Raw genomic sequence first — 18,654 nt, forward strand, 5'->3', positions numbered from 1 at the left:
AAAGTTATTCAGCAAAACTCTGCTGGGCTTTCTCTTTCCCTCCTCCCCAGCCGGAGTGTTGTTCACCTTCCCTACCACTTAGAGTGCATTTTCTGCTGTCTCATCCCAAAGCAAAGTCCCAGTGACTTAGAAGTCCTGAAAGTTATCAGGACGGAGGTTCCTACATGCTCAGGTCCCTCAGCAAATGCTCAGCCAGGAAAAATTCAGCTCTGCAGGCTGTGTTTAAACATTTTCAATAAACCTTGCTCTCCAAAGCTTTCCACACCTTTCCTCCGTGTGGCTTTCTCATCGCAAGTCAGGACAATATTAACACAAAGGGACCAGGCTGTGAGTTGGTGTCCTCGGCACGCAGCCACCCCCATCACCACCAAGCCCCAGCATCCCAGCACAGGGGCTCGGATGCTCTCAGCTCTTCCTCACCTGGCAGCGTGCCACTCCTCGCTCACCACGAAATATGGCAGCCCCTTAGGCCAGGATTGAGCAAATTCGAATTCTACTGTGTCTCATATCTAGATTAAACCCTTGGATTCAGAGGAAGGCCAGGGAATTCAGAAATTCAGAGCCTGGGAGGGGATCCAGCCACCCAGGGCAGCGCAGCTGGTCTCTGGGATGCCATACCTCTCGGAAAAGTGCCCCATAAAAGGTGACGGTGAAGGGGCAATCTACCGTCCTCATGGAGATATCCAGGTCCATCAGTAACCTTTTCTGCTCCTGGCTGTTGACCGTGGCTCGGATGCGCTGGAACACAAAGCAGTTTAGCGTTGGCTGTCAGCAGGGCTGCCAGCACGCTGCTGCTGCAGGGACCCATCGCAGTGGTGCCGTGCTGCCCAGCATGTCATGAAATCGTGCCTTTATCTTTTTTCACACGCCCTGAGCTACCTTTTCTCACCCCTGTTTGTCATGGGCACATCCCAAGCGCAGGCACTCCAGTGCCACAGAAGGCCACGGTGGATGAAGAGGGTTTTTGACCTCAGCCCGAACTGCAGGGGATTTTGCTTGGCAAATGCCACTTTTTTTTTTACAACAGCCAAAAGTCACTGGGGCTTGGGATCGCAGAAAGGAGCTGGGAACCAAATTCTAGGCTGCTGAGAACCCACAGCTCCTGGAGCTGCAGCATCCATCTATGCACATCAGCAACTTTGGTCAGGAGAGAAGGCTCCATCCCTGCAGCCTGACACCACGTGCACCTCATGGCTTTGGAAAGTGCACATTTCCCAGTCTCCCAAGGAAGAGATGTCATTTATGTGACATACCTGCAGCCCCTCAGCTGGGAAGCCCAACAAACAGGCAAAGCACAACCCAAGATGGGGCACGCACATATCCAGGCTCTTTGGCCAAAGACACCCGAGGTCAGTAAGTGATGGAGTTACACCGTTCAGCACTGCAGATGCAAGTAAAAGCCCGAATGTGCCTGCTGCACCCCCTTCACATCATATTCAGAGAGGTCTTTTGCAGTTTGGCAAACAAGAAGACAAAATGCAGAGCGTGGAGGCCCTGAGACACATCCCAGCATCCACAGCAAGGTCCAGCCATAACAGAGGAGCTAAGAATTTCCCTTCAGTTTGCTCTTGGCTTCCAGCTCTGCGTGTTTTTGTTTTTTTTTTTTTTTTTTTTTTTTTTTTTTGTCTTTTTCTTATTCTGAAAGGAAATTTGAGCTAAAATTCAGCCCTGTAAAAATTGGCCTTTCCCAAGGTACAAATTTTCCCATGACTATTTCCTTAAGCTGCAAGCTTATGAGTCAAAGCTGCTGTTATGAAAACTTTTCATAATAGCATCTACAAACCTGTCGTGAATCAAGACCCCACTGCAGCAGACAAAATGTGAAAAAAAAAATAAATCTGTGTTCCAAAGAGATTTAAAAAGTCCAAGTTGAAGAAAACGATCTTATGCAATTGAATTTACAGTGCAGTCCTCTTTATAATTACAGTTACTGTGCAGAGCCCTGAATGGAGGATAGATCAATGCTAGAAAAAAAATATGTATATTTAAAAAATTATGGCATATAACCCTTAAAATGCTAGAAAAACCAGGCATGTCGCAGACATAGAAGAACAATATGCTTGTATACACCACGATGCAGGAAACACACTGAGCATCCCACTTTTTGAACAAATCCCTTCTCTTTGTTCAACAGGGCCCAAATCCTCTTCAGCATTCCTTGCCCCTGTGCAGAAAGAGGATTCCACTTGGAAAGAAGCGGATCTCAGCAAAGGCATGCGTGAGAACAAGCAAGATTAGAGATGCGCAGGGACGAGGGCGCAGAGGGCGTCCACACACAACGAACACACAGAAAGCGGCTCGGGAGGCTCACTCTACCTTCACTGCCATGATCTGCCCGCTAGGCATGTGCCGCATCTTCTCCACCACCCCGTACGCACCTCGTCCCAGCTCGGAGATGGGCTCCAGGTCATCAGCTTTCACCTCAAAGTTCTGCAGGGAGGAACCCATCAGGAAAAAGATAGATGCAAGGTGTAAAACACACCCCAAATCTAACCCACATCCAACCCCGCTGAGCACACGAATTCATCCCCCTGAGAGCACCCTGAGCAGGATGGGTGCAGGGAGGGTGCTCCTCAGCAGGGTGCTGCAGCCACCTGCACCCAGCCACCCCTCAGCCTCACCACAAGTTGGGATGGAGAGCACCCCAGCAGCCTCACCCCAGAGAATCACCTTCAGTTTCCCTTCTTTCTTTCTTTTTTTGTTTGTTTCCTTCCATCCTTCTCCTCCCCCAATCATGGAAGTATCACCAATTTTTCTTTAGGCCCATAAAATCTGATTTCTGCATCCCTGAAGATCAGCCAAATACTGAGTGCGCCCCATTTTTAAGCTACGAAGGATTTATTTCGTCTAGCACTGGAGATCTCTTTCTCCTGGCCTTACACAAAGGATTACTTTGTTTGCAGCCCTGCATTTTAACCTGCCCCTTCTCCCTTCATTGCACGATATTGTGCAGCAGCTCTATTTTTTGCTTATTATTATTTTTGGATCTTTAAAACATGCCTTTGCTACTAAAACCGGCCATTCTGTTTGCTGAACGCGCAACCACATCAGTCAATCATCCTCCAGAAAGAAGCGGCTTATAATGAACTGATTCACGGCGCATAATCCCACACCGTTTTTTTGCCTGCACAGCAGAAAAATCCTGCAGCCTGGCCCGTGCCGGCCGGGGGGGCTGCAACACACGGGGGCCATACACTGCGTTACTGTGCGCCCAGGCTCCGCTGCCTGCTAAAGGAGCCCTCACGAACATTTTTTTGCATGATTTAAGCATCTCTGACACTGCTGCTACTGTTCTGCGGGACCCTCTCCAAGGAGGCACTTTGGCTCTCTCAGGGCAACCCATAAAATTAGCAGCAAAGTTTAAAGGGAGAAGGGGAAAGTGGCGTTCTCCAGGGATTGGGATGAGCGGAGGAAGGTGGAAAAGGGGAGCGCATCCTAAAAGAAGTTGGTCGGACAAGTAAGCAATGGGCCCACGGGACATTCAAGCCCTGACACATCAGTCTCTCCGAGATAGCCACATCCATAAAAAAGACCAAGCTCTGTGTTTTACAAGAGTGCCTCTCTGCACCGTCCAACACAGGCTCTCTGCCTCCGTGCACGGAGCTGTTTTGGAGCACCTGGACTTTCCTCACCCCTGGAACTGCAGGGGAGAAGTGATTTTCTTGGATTTGCTCTAGCAGCAGGCGGTGGCTCTGCCTTGGTGCTGCACCATTTTGCTCCAGAGGCATCTCGCACTCTTTCCACCTTCCAGTCCCTGCTCCATGCCAGGGAAAATACAAAATCCCAAATGAAAGAAAAGCATCCAAAGATAGACAGCATAAAACGCCACTGCATTAGTATTTCACTTCATAAATTAACTTGCTGACACCGAGGTCAATCTTTTGCACCTAATAAATTTATTACCCAGCTTTAAAGTGTTTTTTATGAATGCTGCTGTGCCGTTTTCTCCTATCAAAATAGCTGCCCTCGGTTTTGTTTTTCTCCTGCTATGTTTTTATAGCATCAGGTGGACCGGTTTCCATGCTGTCAGAAGGATTTGCTTCCAGGACAGGAAGATCTACCCTGAGTCAGGCTCTTGAGAAGGCCTTCGGTATTAGCGAAGGGAAATACTTTGGATGAAGGCTTTAAATCAGCAGAGCAACTGCAAAGGAGAGTAAAATCTCACGCTAGTAATCCCCTCGCTTTGTAACGGATATTTCCAGGGGATTAGTTGCACCTCAGGCAGGGCAGGGCTCTCCGAAGTGGAACACTTGAAGGAGCCCCCGGTGTGATCGGAAGCAAAGGGCAAGCCCCTGGGGGCACATTGGAGAGGGTGGGGACAAGCAGCAGGTCACAGCCAGCTGCCCACCGGTGCTCTGGGGACAACCCTTGCTGGAGGAGCACCACCAGCAGCCAGCACTTGGCTCCCCAGGGCTGGAGGTGGCTCGCAGGGCTCGCAAAAAACAGGAGAAGCAAAATCCCAGCCTGGATCTTCTCAGCCTCCATGCATCCAGCATCTACCCCCAGTTTCATGTGAAATGGGCCGTGCTTTTTAAATAGCTGGTGTTTGTCGACCTCCCCGTTTTTGGCTGCAATTAAGAAGGAAGCGATCCCAAGAGCAGCCTGCGTGGAGAAGCAGCCAGCACAGGACAGGCACCTGGCCCCAAAGGTCTTCTTCTAATCGTCACTCCCAGTCTTACCTCCTCACCAATAGAGATGCAGGCTTTGGAATCTAGATCCCTGGGTGGCCTGCAGGAGAGAAGAGGGAAGAGATGTGAAATGTTCCCTGAAAGGTCAATTTTTCCCTCAACAGGTATTCACAACCCCCAAGGACCCCTGTCCATCCCCTTGCACCAGCAAGTTGGCAGCCCTTGCAGCCTAATGGTCTCCTAGCTTTGCAGGACCAATAAATACAACCAAGAGCCACAAAGTCAACCCAAAAAGGGGTCAGGAAGGCAGCTGCTGGAGCTGGCATTTCTCACATCCAAACCCCTGTGCAGAATCCCAGAGATCTGTTCCTTCAGCAGCTTGGTGTTGGGCAAGGCAAGCGAGGTGACTAGCACCAAATCTCTGTCAGCCCGTATGAAATATGGACTAAGTGGGCATAAAGGTCAAAAGCAAAACCTGGGTTCCGTTAATCCTTTCCAGAAATAGCTAAGACAAGACGGGGAGGGCTCAGCCTCTCACCACATCCTCCCCCTTTCTCCCCGGGCAGGGAAGGTGTCAGCTCGGGGTTGCCCAGGGATGGGGCTCTCGGGGAGCCCCTCATTTCCAGCACTGCAGAATCGGTTGTTTTTACCAAAAACCATTGCCCGTACCATGTTCTTCTGCTGGACACAAGGTATGGGGTCGCTGACCTGCCCCATTAAACCCCGAAAGGGAGACTTGGGCATCAGCACGGTGTGAACCCAACAACTGCTGCTCCGAAATACTCAGGGGCAGCAGGATGGAGCTGGGGCTGTGGGGGCAGGAGGGAGGGAGGAGAACAGCTGGGGGGTTGCTAATTTCTTTCTGGAACGGGGTGATCAGCCTGAAATTATTCCCATGTGAGGGCCACATGGGTTAAAACGGGGTGTCCACCCTGATTTTTTTTCCTTTTCCTGGGCACATTACAAAGCATCAAAGACACGGACCACGGGTAGAGCATGATGGACAGAGACCCCTAAGGTGCAGCAGGGGAAGAAATACAAGGGCTGTCAACTCTGATCCTCCCCAATGGTGCCAAAATGGTGCCATTCTCCTCACGAAGGGTTCCCGTTACCCTGCCCTGCAAGGACAAGCCCTGGCTGCTGGCTGTGACCGGCCCGGCCCCAGCAGCACAGGCACTGGAAGGCAGCCGGGGCTCGTGGTTTTCTTTTTCTTCTCCCTCAGTGTTTGGCGACTTACGTGGAGCTTGTCTGTGGTTGCTCAAATGCTTCTTTAGGAATTTTCAGCCCAGGGTTTCTCTTCTTGCCTGCGAAACGAGAAAGGGGCAGAATTAAAGAAAGGCCTTTTTTTTTTTTTTTTTTTTTTTGGTTTTAATTTGCAAAATGCAGCTTGTCTATATTTGTTGACCTTACTTAACATAAATGCCAGGCCAGGCTGGTGGTGTAGACTCAGGGCACAGAGTTCAAAACATAAAGTGCCTTTGTTCAGTAATGCTTCATTTAGACCTGCAGGGTCTGGCTGCCAACTTGGTACAGAAAACAGGCAAGAGTCCTAGCATGCGAAAAGGCCATGTGAAAATGCAAAAAGAAAGGTATTTCTCCTTCGTCAGCCCTTCCCATGTAGGATCCCTTAAAATGTTTCTTAGACAGATTTTAACCATTCCAGCTACACTACTGCAAACCCTGGCGGGATTAAAAATCCTTTTCAGGTTGAATCCGAAAGTCCCGAACTAGATTCCGATTTTGTTTTAAACTGACGTTTTACCTCCTGGCCATTAAAGTTGTGCAAACCCAGCAAAAAATACAGCAGAATGAAGTCTGCAGGCTTCAAAGCCATTTGTTTCTGTTCACACTGACCAGCCAAGCCTTGCTGAGCTGGATGCAGCTCAAGCTCTGAAGCAGTTCAAATGCAGGCTCTCCTGTAAAGGGGGTCCAAGCCGGCAGACATAAGAGCCAGGCAGACTAGAGAAATACAAGAACCTTTTTATGACTAAACATATACAGCCACATTTCAGCACGGGGTTTTGGATTCATGGATAAAATAACCTGGAAACATAAGTCATGTCACCAAAACCCCAAGGTAAACATCTGGCTGGTTGAGCGTGTAATAAAATCCCTGGTCCCCCAAAAAAGGCACAGGCGTCTAATTTAGGCTTTAAACATTTTCAGCCTAACAATTTATATCAATTACTGTCTTTCTTTTAAGCCTGAGCTCTACTCTTTATTCCCAGCACTCTCCTTCAAACTTCACCTATACATGTTTGGGTTTGTTTTTCCCCTTGACACAAACCCAGGTCGATGGATGTCTGCGCATCCCAGTGCCGGAGGGCTGCTAGATCAAAGCGCAAGCACCCAGAACTGAAAATGACCTTTTTGAAGCAATTAGTCAACTCAGATTGCCAACCTTTTTTTTTTTATTATTTCTTTTTTTCTTTTTTTTTTTTAACATTTGCTCCAAAAGACAAGATCATGCTCGCTCCGTTTGGCAAAGAGCAATTCCAGGGGACGGGACAGGCTGCTGCAACCCAGCTGATGACACCTCGTGGGAAAAGCATTTACTGGAAACCACTGTGCACGCTCGCTATTGTCATTAGAAATTTGCAGAGCTGCAAACTTACAAAGCAAAAAACAAAACAAAACAAAACAAAACAAAAAAAAGCCAGTTCTCTGCTCCAAAGAGCTTCCAGTCTAACACAGAAGAGGCAAAATAAAAGAAGTGGGGCCACTCAGAAGCATGAGGAACAGCTCTCAGATTTTCCAAGAGGTAGAAGCTGGTTTGTACGGAAGTACAAATAATTGTAAAAACAAGTGCAGTAATTTCTGCAGCTAGGGGAGCTGTTCTTTGACCCTTTTACTGCTTTTCGTAGTTGCACACAGAGGTCTCCAGAAGGCCCAGCTGAGAAGCAGCCCCTCCTGTACCACTTCTTGCCCAAACCGCCTCAAGTGCATTTCGTATCCAACAGGATGCTAAATCGGTAGCGGTGTTCTCGATGTTGTCATCTTTTAGCTAAAAAAAGCATCTCCAAAACACAGGTCCTGCAGCACGAGCAAACAACCCCCTGTTTCCCTGGCAGCCTCTAAGTCTGCCGTCCCCTCGGCCTCTCTGCCTCCAAAAACCTGTCTGCATCCTCTCGCAGTTTAGGCAAACAAGGCAATCACAAGCATGCAAAAATCTGCATTTTCATCCTTCTTTTGCACATGGGAATGAAGACAGAAATTTGCTGAACTGCCCACGGAGGCAGGACCTGCCTCTTTAACTCTAGAGCTGAACTTTTCCTACTAACCCTCACCAGCCATCCCTTGGCACGCTGCTACTTCTGCACATTGAGCATCCGTCCAGCCACACAGCTGCAACAATACGCACGCAACCACCAAAATAAAAGGGAAACAAGCAGATATTTACTCTCTTTTTTTTTTTTTTTCCATTCTATTTTTTTCCTTTGTGGATTTGCTTGCACAGTACCGGGTGCTGTACCTGCACCCCAGGAACCTGAGAGCTCTGGGAGGGTGTAAAGGAACCAACTGGAAGTGACCCTGCCTTGAACATGAACCAGAATAGATTATGAAGCATTTAATCTTCCCATGGTTCACAAGTGGTGTCAGCAAAAGAACTAGGTAGCAAAACACCAAACCCAAATAAATATTAAAAGCCTTCCGCCTCCTGGTGAAATAAAATCTGCACTTTGGGGAGTTTATTTTCCTTGTCTCTTCTTCACAGAATACAATATTTTGAAACTTTGCCATTTTTTTGAAGCACAATCTGCTCGCATATTCGAGCTGCCAAGACACAGACGCAGTTTAACGTTCTTTGGGATTTTCTTTTCAAGACAGAAGAAAGCAACAGAGGCGGCACAGAGCACACACGGCTCGGGAGAGCACGGGGAAGGACGTGAGTGGGAATCACCACGGGCGAGATGCGCCCACAGCACCCGCACCTCCTGAGGACCCGCTCCCCATGCCAGGGTGTGATGGGTCACCTCTGCACTGCTACCCCTCTGCTGCTTGTGTAATGAATGTCAGGCTGCAAGCACATGTTTTCAGGCCTCTCCACCAGATCAAAGGGGCTCGGCTCCTTTTGTTTTGATGGATGCAAACTGCTCCTCCCTCCGAGCCTCCTGAGGCCGGGGGCTGCAAGTGCCTCGTGGGCAGCACCAGCCATCCTGCCCACACAGCCAGGTAGCATCAGCCATCCTGAGCATGAAGCGTTAGCCATCCTGAGCATTTGAGCATTAAGTATTAGCCATCCTGGCCACAAAGCAGTAGCCATCCTGAGCATGAAGAGCATGAAGCTCTTGCTCAGCTCCCAGCTGCATGAGGGATCTCAGCTGAGGCTCTGCAGCTGCTCCAAGACACAAGCCCCATTAAATAAAATGTCCTGCAAAGACAGGGAGGGACCATGGCGGGCGAGCAGTGGGGATGGCAATAAAACACCCGGTGCCCAAGCTGCTCCTTGCATGCGGGTTTGCAAAAGAAAATTAAAAAATCCTATTTAAACTAACCCCGATCCCTTTGAGCACGCACATCGGGGAGGGTGCAAGCAAGCAGTGTGGCCTAGGCAAGACCTGCTCCCAAACAAACAATACGTGGGAAAGTCACAGCAAGGGACCCAGGGAAGGGGGACAACACCGGGTACCCAGCGCATCTGCGGCCACACGGCTCCAGCAGCCGTGCCAGGGGCAGCGTCCAGGTGCTTGGGGTAGTTTGTCCCCAGAGGCAGGGCTCTTTTTAAAAAAAAAAAAAAAATGAAAAATGTTAGTTCCAAGATCAGTACTCTGCAACAACAGCTGCCAAGCAAGCATCTCGCTGTCAAAATAACAGCCTCCACTTCACCATAGCAGACGTAGCTTTTGAAAGACGACGCCGTGCGGAACTGCAGTCTGCAGAAAGTCATCCGTGCAGGAGCTCAAAACGTGGAGGCAGCTGAACAGCACACAGAATTGGTTGTTACCTGCTCCATCCACTAGAAGGATGGTGTTTTTCAGAGCGTTTTCGTGAATCATTATTATTTTTAGCTTTGTTTCCTGAAGAAAATCACCGCACATGTATTTATCCGACTGTCTGCGTCCCTGGTGGTAAGCGTAAACCCACAGGCTGACCTCAGCCGTGTCTGACAGAGAAACTGAGCTCTTGGAGACTGCAGATCTGGTAGAAGCAGGTGACTGAGGAAGTCCCTGACTCAGAGGAAGGCTGAAGCACCGAAGCCTTTGGGGACGCCAGCCATTCAGCTGCAGCCCAGAAAATTCAGCTGCAGCACCCAGAAATCAGGAGTCATGTCCCGCGTAAGCAGCCCCAGGTGGCTGGCTGGTCTCAGAGCCTGCATGCTAAAGCTCATTTGAAAACTCTTCCCTGCAATTTTTCACACAGAGACTTTCACAAACACTTGACTCAAAAGCCAGGTTTTAGGAATAAATGTGAAAAAAAAAAAATAGACTGGCTTTGAGCAGGGCATAGAGATCTCCCAGCCCTGAGTTCTGATTCGGAAAAACATCCGGGGCTCTCTGCAATGCTAAGCACAAACTTACATCCACCTTCTTTAGCACAGCAGTTGCTAAATGCTGCCCTCACCCCTTTTGGGAGCCCTTGGTGCTGCCCCAGGGGGGCACAGCATGAGCCCCCCTGCCCCAGCACCCACCCCATGCCTGTGGGAGCGAAGTCCGAAAGCATACCTGCAGCAGGAAAAAGAAAAACTTAATGAAAACACATTAAATACTTCCCTGTGAAGGTCTTAAACCCAGTTCCTGAGGGAGGGGAAGAAAATACGGCTTCCAGTGGGCCTGTTAACCTCTTCCCACCGCCGCTGCCCGAGCGCGCAGAATTACTGTCGCTGGCCCCTTCCAATTAGAGCAATGTTAAATAGCAATATCGGAAAGTGAGACCTCAAAGTTTCACAATAGAAGGGTAAGAAACAGCAGAAAATAATAAAGAAAGGGAAGACAGAGGAATTTGCTGTCCACATACACCGTAACAGAAAATAAACCTTCTTTTCTGAAGGCAAATCCCATTCCCCAGTCTCCAGACTTCTCATTGCAGTCAAAAACTTTTTATGATATAATCCAAAGTAAATGGTTCCTTGCCACAAAAAGCTCCTATTTCCGCGAAAGGATATTAACCAGTTCTGTCTTCACCACAATTTATTATTAAAGCCGTGTTTAATAGCCGTGTAGCAACACTTTCTTTCAAATAACTCTCCTTAGCACGCAGTCCGCTGGTAAAATTTCACAGGAGGGAAATGCCTCTTTCTGCCCCTTTTCTGAGAGATAAAAGTGGCTCATTACTATTCCCAGCTTTCTCAAGGATTTGGGGTCTGATGTTCCTGAAAGTTTTTGAAAGCCAATCAAGCCAAAAAGGAGCACCCAGTAGCACAAAGCCACGGTGAGATGCCTGGAGCAGGGAGACACGGGCAGGGTGAGGGGCTCCCACCCCCCATCTGTAGATGCACAGCTTTAGCCAAGCCCCGGTTTCTGGAGAAAAACAAAAGCTAGGTGATCACATAAGCACCGGTGACATGGAAGTGGGCTGGAAAAGCTGTTTTCCAACCCCTCATTGAGCCACAAAAAAGGAATTTAGCATGCAAGAGGCTCTTAAAGGCTGTTAAAGTTTCAATCAAAAGCCAAGGGAAGGGCTGAAGTGGATGCTGCGCTTTCTTTGCCTCCTCAAAATATAATTCAGCTGCTCTCTCCTTAGCCCTGGCAATAAGTAGGCTTGGCCAAGTGCCACTGGCTGCTCTTCCATGGCTCCATCAGCACCTGGATGGGCCGGAGGCAGCCAGACAGCACGATGGGGAGCGTGGTGCTGCTCCGTGCCCAGCAGGGACGGCTCCTGCACCTCTCCCATCTGCATCTTCCCTCGTGGCCGCTTGCAGTAACGCCTTGGAAACGGCAAACTTGGGATCTGTTTCCTTAACAACTCAGCACGGGGCTGCTGGGGGAAGGGGCCGAGCTCATAGGGCTACAGCAGCTCCTGGCTCACAGATCCCAGATCCCTGATCCCAGATCCCAGCTCCATCCTCTTCCTTGCATTTGGTGCCTTGGAGCTCCCAGCTCCTTCGGGGGCCCTCGGCACATCCAGGTCTGGACACATCATCACCACCGCCAGCCCCACTCCTGAAGCATTCTTTTTTTTTTTTTTTTCCACACAAACTGTATTTTGGGACAGGAAGCAGGAAAAGCAGGGGTGCTTTTACGACTGTCATGGATACAGAAAGACCCAGCACCAGGATATGCCCGAAACACAGCACAGAGATACCACGGGATAGCCCCAGCTTCCTCTGACCTCCCAACCTTCTGCTTTCCTCTTGTGCTTTTCTCCAAAAAAAAAAAATCAATCAATTAGTCTTATCTAATATAGCAACACTGGAAATGCCAGCAGGCTGAAGGGAGTGCTCGAGTCCTTTGCCCTTGCTCTTTTCCTCTGCCTCTCCTTTCTGGCTCTGGCCGTGCAGGGTGTCCGGCTCCTACAGACACCCCACAGACCCAGCCACAGCCAGCCCATCACCCAAATTCCCCTTGGCGAGGAGATAACCTCAGAACGGCAGCCCAGAGGTGGTTAATTCCCTCTTCCCAAAGTCAGCCTGAGCAGTAAAAATACAGAGACAGAGAGCCCTGCACCCTGCGTCCCCACTGGGAAAAGCAACACCTGGAAACCTGGAAGCGAGCAGACGATGCTGCAGTCACCTCCTGGGTTAATTCCTGAGGATCCCAAAGCCCAGAGGGGCACACCATGCCATGGGGTGGGCACAGCAGTTCCCCCGACCCCGTGCAGGGACACCGTTAGCACCGTGCAGCACCGCTGGGACCGGAGCACAGCGGCCACCCCGTCCCGTCCCATCCCATCCTGCTGCGCCCAGCCTCGGGGCCGCCTTGTCGCAAGGCTCCGCTCACTCCCGTGACTCAGCCCGGCAACCTGCAATGAACCCAGCGCAGGAGAGGCCCCAAACCAAAATAGCAGGGCTGTCGCAAGGAGGTGCACCGCCTGAACCGGGCGGCGGAGGTTGCGCAAAGCCGTGCCCTGCTCGCGCTGGGGTTAGCTGCGGCTCAGGGCCCGTCCCCGCTGCAAAGAGGCTGCGTGCCCAATTTGTGGCGACTGCCAGACGTCAGCTCTGCCGAGCTACACAGACAAAGATCTTCGGTTCTGCTGCGAGGTGCATTCACCACCAGGTCAGCCCTTTGAGCCTGCGTCCAGCAGGGGACGGTTTGCGGCGAGCGAAGCGCTGGCAGAAGGCGCAGCAGCACGGCTGGCAACGAGGGCTCCAGCAGGGTAAATCTGCTTGTCCCGCAGCGCAGAAACATGCAGACACATCACCCAACTGTGCCAATATCAGAGCCCATTTCCCTGCCTTTCAATAAGCTCTGCGTTTCGCTAATTCAATTTTGAGGGCAATTTCCTGACTCGGGCTGATCTCCCCCGCTCTGCCCATTTTTCTCTTCACGCAGCCTGCAAACGGGCTGCAGTCTGCAGCGTTTATCCAGGCCGATGAAGAAGCCAGAGGGATGCGATTTCTCCTTATCTGCCAGCATATTTTGGTTACGAGAGGCTGTTTGTCCCTCTGATAAGAGCTCCTCTGCATTTTAGAGGAGTTCAGACCTGAGCGCGGCGGGGAAGAGACACTTTGATCGGGACCAGGCCACATGGGGAGAGGCTGCGATGCTTTAGGATGATCTTTCCTGCCCCACAGCGGGTGCTGCAACCTCGCTGAGCTGTTTTATGGGCTTCAGCACCATCCTGGACTCTCCATTGCTGGCACCTTGGAGTTCCCTTCCCAACCTGTCTCTGCCTCGATGCTTTCCTAGCACCTCGCTGCAGCGCCTGCTTGCAGGAATACCCCCGTGGGAGGAAAGGAGACCTGCAGCACCCGCTGTCATGCTTGCAGACCGTCAGAGAGCAGCCATGTGCTCTTTTCTGAGGCTGACAATTCAGAGGAAATCGGGCGGTGACAACAGACAGCTCTGCCAGCTGTACCAGCCGCAGCGAGGGAACTGCAGGCAGCGCTGGGCGCAGCGCGGGGCCACCCCGACCTTCCTGCTGAGCTGCTGCCAGGGCTGGGCTGGGACCTGCAGGCATGACGAGGCAAGGCAGAGTCCTCCCCTGACGTCCTGCTTTTCTTTAGAAAACAGATGCGATGCAAAACCAGACCGAAATTCATCATGCTTTAGGTGCTAATGCAAGCAGGAGATGGGAGATAGGAGGGGTTTGCTTGCCTACGGCTTTCAGAGTAGGGCACAAGAGGCTTTAATATATATAAATAAATAAATAAAAGCGCTTACAACACTTTGGCTGAACCCATCCCACGTGTGCATCCAGCTGCATGAACTTCGGTGGCCTGGGGGAAAGGGCACGGCTCCTTGCAACCTCTGTGCAGGCGGTGGCAACGTCACCAAGCAGGAGAGAGACCCACCGGGAGCAGGAGCTGGGCACATCTCCTGGTGGGCAATCCCACCCCGACTGCCCCGAGCTGCCACCAGCACGAGCCCTGCCCCTGCCCAGCTCTCCTCAGAGCAGGGATGGCCCAGGGGGATGCAAGGAGGAAGCACGAGGTGCTCCAGCGATGCCCTCCAGCAGCCTCCTGAGCCTCCACGGAAAAAGAGGAGGAGGTGGTGGGCGGCAGGGACCCGGCACAGGGATGTGCACGCTCCGCTTGTGTCCCCAATGACCCCGTCCGTGGCCGTGGGCAGGTTGCACAAGCCTTGTTTGTGTGCGTGTGCCTCCCCGCCTGGCGCTCGGCTGTGCTGCAATAACGAACGGAGGCAAAAACACGCCTGGTGCTCGGGGCTCTGAGTCACCCCCGGGACCAGGAGGCTGGCAGCCGGCGGAGGAGGCTGCCCACGTGGCACAGGGCAGCAGGGGCACGGGCAGCAGGCCCGTTCCCCCTGGTGTCCCCGAGCACCAGCCTGAGCCCACCTGCAAGGGCTGGGGAGGTACCTGCAGAAAAACGCTGCACAAAAACCCAAAGTGCAAGATTTGACTTGGTGCCTGCACACGCCCCATCTCCAGCAGTCTGATGGAAATGCCAAAGGGGCCAAACCCTCTTCTTCCTTTTCATCTTTCTTTGCCTAACTATTTTTCCATCCATCGATTTGATTTGCTTTGGTGCTGATGCAGTGCTCCGGCTCCACATGCAGCCCACGCGCAGGAGAAATCCTCTGCCACCAACCTGCTCCCACCCCAAATGGCCTCAAACCCCACAATCCTGCTGTACAAGTGGCAACAGCTTGGAGTGTGCCCGAGTGATGGCCAAGAGGATTTTGCTTCCCGCGTCCCCACTGCATCCTCCCCCATTGACCTGGGAAGGATGCGGTGGTGATGGAGAGCCCGGGGAGCAGCAGAGGCCATCGGGAGCCCGCCTGGGAGCCTCAGGGCCTCTCCTCTCACCCGGTTATCATGAGAAATCACAGTGTGGAGCTCCAGGGAGCCGAGCAGCAGAGGGAGTCGCTCCCTCGAGTCACCGCTACGCCGTAAATCACACCGGTATCATCCCCCTGCCAAGGGCCGCTGGCTTTGCTGCCTTCCCATCGCAGAGCCCGCGTGCTTATCTCCCGTTAGGAAATCCACAGGAACTGCCGGCCGGGGAGGCTGTTCGTCAAGAGCCTCCAGCCCTCGCGGGGATTTTGCCGAGGGACTTTTGGTTTAGTCGCTGCTTTGTTTTCAAAACCTCGGCCGCCTGCTTCCAGTGGGAGTTTGCTGGACTCGAAAGGGGAGAAAAGCTCTTGGAATCCACCCGCGGAACAAAAGGCCTTTTGTGCAGGAGGGTCTGGAGGACACGGCTGCTTTCGGGGCTGCTACCTTCGCTTCTCTTTTCTCCCTGCCAAGGAGCACCTGCTGGCAGAGCAGGGGGCACGGGCTGCAGCGCACGCTGGGGACACACGGACACGCGGACAGACGCCTCCCACTGCATCTTGAGAAACAAGTGCTTCCCAAAAATGCATCACGGCATGCAATCACATACGGGTGCTGGGTGACCTCACCCATGCCTGCACTCACACATTTCCCCTAAATGACTGAGGTTTCACCCCAAAACCCCACCAGGGGTGACCGCGCGCAGCCCCACCATTTAGCAGCAAGCCTCTTACGTGCAGCATAAAAGCAGATGTCCTCGTGGCCAGGGTGGGAGCAGGATGCATTAAACCACCACCCCCAGCCCAGCCACCAACACCTCTACTCTTCCTAACCCTGGAAAACTCAGCAGAGGAACAAAACTTTCCCATTGCTCTGTACAAACCCCAGAAAACAATTTCCTAAAGTCCGGCACAGGTCCGCTCCCCACCAGCCCATGAACACCACTTTGCTGAAGGTCTCACTCCAGTTCCAGTTTTAGTTTTCAGGCTTTTTAAACACACTTGGTGTAGCTGGGTTTCTCTCCCAGTGGGTCCTGTAAAGTCTTTTTGAGGTGTGCTCATCGGGGGCAGCTGCTCCCCGAAGAAAACAGGGACACACGGGCTGCTCTGGAAGATGAAGATGAAGGAGATGAAGGTGAAGGTTTGTACCCACTGATTTCAGCTGTGCTGGGGATTTAAAAGCTCAGTTTTGGTGTGTGGCTCCTGCTGTGATGGTTCCCACACCGCAATGGTGCTTAAATGTTAGCACGTGCTTAGCGTGAGCACATCCTTGTTCATGCTGCGTGGATGCTGAGCAGGAACAAGCACCAAAAGACCCCACAGCCTCCCCTCTCCGAGCTACCCTTAGTGGTGGGAGATTTTGTGAATGTTCAGAGAAATGTCCTTGTCGACGCAGTCAGGATTGCCACCAATCTGCCTTCGTGCTTCCCCATTAGACACCCCTCTTTTGCTATTTATTTTTTTTTTCTCATTTATGAGCACGTTTGCTTATTTCTGTACCAAAATAACCGAGGGTGATACTCGACAGCTCTGGACAGCGCAGCTGGCAGGACCTCCCTCATGCTCCCTCTGCTGGCAATGCCTCCAGGCACCCAGAGCTTCCTCCGACTGCCTGCAAACACGCAGGCACCCACGAGGAGCGAGGGGTGACCACAGGCAAACCCTGCAGTACCTTTGGGCACTGCCAGCGCCGGAGCAGCTCCGTGCAACCCAAACCACAACATCTTGACCCTGCCGTCCTTCAGTGATGTGTCTGAGTGTGCAAGAAGCTCAGGAAGCTCCGAGCCGTGCAGGTGGAGGTGTGCAGGACGCGGAGCAGCTCCTGGGCACCCAGGGGAGCTGGGAGCCTCGGAGGGGTTTGTGCCAGAAGTCAGAGGGCACGGACTTGCAGCTCATCCTCCAGCCACCTGCTGAGAGCGCACACATGCTCACACCTCACCTAATAAAGCAAAGCAAAGAACAAAAGCCTTTCTGCAGCTCTTATTTCAGTCCGGAAAGCATTACGGCCCTCCTGATGGCACGGCACCGTGGCAGAAGATGGCACTTCTTGCGCTTTTTTTTTTTCTTTTTCCAGTCAAGTGTCCCTGACACAACCGGGCAGATTTTTCTCTACCCACATACGTCCACGTGGATCAAACCCTGTTAGGCTGCATCTCTCCACCCAGCCTTCTAAATCAGGAGCTGTAAGTACAAACCTCCCTTTATAAGCCCTTCTGTCAAAGCCTCTACACAAGTCCCTGTGCGAGGTTCCAGGCTGCAGTTTCACTTATATACAGAAATGCTCCCGAATCCGATACCGCTTTCTAAGTTGCAAGAACAGACAAGCAGAAAGGGGAAAAAAGGAACCAAGGGAGAGGAAGGCGGTGTAAATCATCCAGGCAGATCCCTGATGTCCACCCTGCTTGGCAGCAGGACAGAATACACCCCCAGCCTTGTAAATCCTCACGCTTAACTGCAAGCACACCCAGTCCCAGTGACTCCTGAAAAAAAAAAAAAAAAAGCTCTTCCGATCCAAGTTTAACACATGCATGAGGAGTTTCAATATCAGAATATGAAAAAAAAATAAAATAAAATAAAATAAAATAAATCAGCTTCTACTGTAAGGTGGAAAAAAATAAATCTCCAGACCCATCTCCCATCCAACCTCCCAGACCGCCGCCTGCGTTGAGCTGCAGCGAGGCCTTCTGAAAGCAGAAGGAGGCGCTGCCTGGGGAGATGCTTGCACAGGATGGGCCCGAAATGCCGTGCTGGGAGGCGAAGGGAATGCTCGCTGGTGCTGGGAGAGCTGGCATTGTTCTGAGGGACGCACAGGAAGAGTGAGAGGAGGAATGCTCGCCGACTGCAGGAAGCTGTTCCAGCCTCTTATCTGACAGAAAGCTTCTGATTTCATTGCGGGGGAAGTACCAAATGTTTTTGAGGGGGAAAAAAATAAATAAATAAATAAATCACATGGTTAGCTCTAAAGGAAGCTGCCTGATGGCATGAATGAAGCTGAAGCCGGGCTGGGTGGAAGCGCCTGCCCAGGTACCCACACCACCACATCCCGCAGGTCCTGCTGGCTGCTGAGGAGGGACCCGCTGTGAATTTGGGTGCTCTTATCTTCAGCGAGCAATTTACTAGCAATAATCTTTGAACGCTGCATCTGTGTCGCCTTCCCCAGCTGCCAGGGGGTTATTTTGGGCTGTTCCTGCAGCTCAGATGCTGGTGCCAGGGGCTGTCGTGCGACGTCCCCCCGTGCCGGGCACAGCCCCGAGCTGCTTATTGAGTTAATTTGTAAAAACCGATTCCTTGGCAGGAGCTCAAGTCCTCCGTCGAGATGTTCCAGGTTTTATTAGCATTGAGCAAATTACTGGCGTCCTTGGGAAAGGTAAGGAAGTCAGCCTGTTAATTGCCTTTATTTTTTATTGTTTTTCTAGAGGGTATCTCCCAGAGGACAGCTCCACAGCACACAGAGGAGCGCTCTGGTTACTGAAGTGCCCCTACAGATAATGGCTGCTGGGGCTTCTTGCACAGGTACGTGAGGAAACTTCGGGTTTAGGTGTGCTAACTGCTTTATCAGGCTTTGTGCTCTGAGCTAAGCACCCGTCATCTCCAGCCTGGTTGCTCCTGGTAGGTTATTAGGGGATTATGGCTTCCAACCCGGAGCTGAAAAAGCAAAAAAAAGCCTTCAGAAGGGGTTGGAAAACAACAGTATCTAG

General features: G+C 51.6%; 1 protein-coding gene across 2 annotated transcripts in view; it reads right to left on the reverse strand.

Annotated features, from left to right (window-relative positions):
- The window catches only part of MAP2K6 (mitogen-activated protein kinase kinase 6), a 53,497-nt gene that overhangs the window by 27,113 nt on the left and 7,730 nt on the right, over positions 1-18,654 (reverse strand). For both annotated transcript variants that reach the window (XM_082774928.1, XM_082774927.1), the window contains exons 2-5: positions 5,866-5,932; positions 4,680-4,728; positions 2,317-2,430; positions 619-738 (exon numbers count right to left, since the gene is read on the reverse strand). In XM_082774928.1, coding sequence (XP_082631054.1) covers positions 619-738; positions 2,317-2,430; positions 4,680-4,728; positions 5,866-5,932 — 350 coding nt within the window. The remainder of the gene's footprint in view (positions 1-618; positions 739-2,316; positions 2,431-4,679; positions 4,729-5,865; positions 5,933-18,654) is intronic.

This window comes from Aythya marila, assembly GCF_965140915.1.
Source record: "Aythya marila genome assembly, chromosome: 18".
NCBI lineage: Eukaryota > Metazoa > Chordata > Aves > Anseriformes > Anatidae > Aythya > Aythya marila.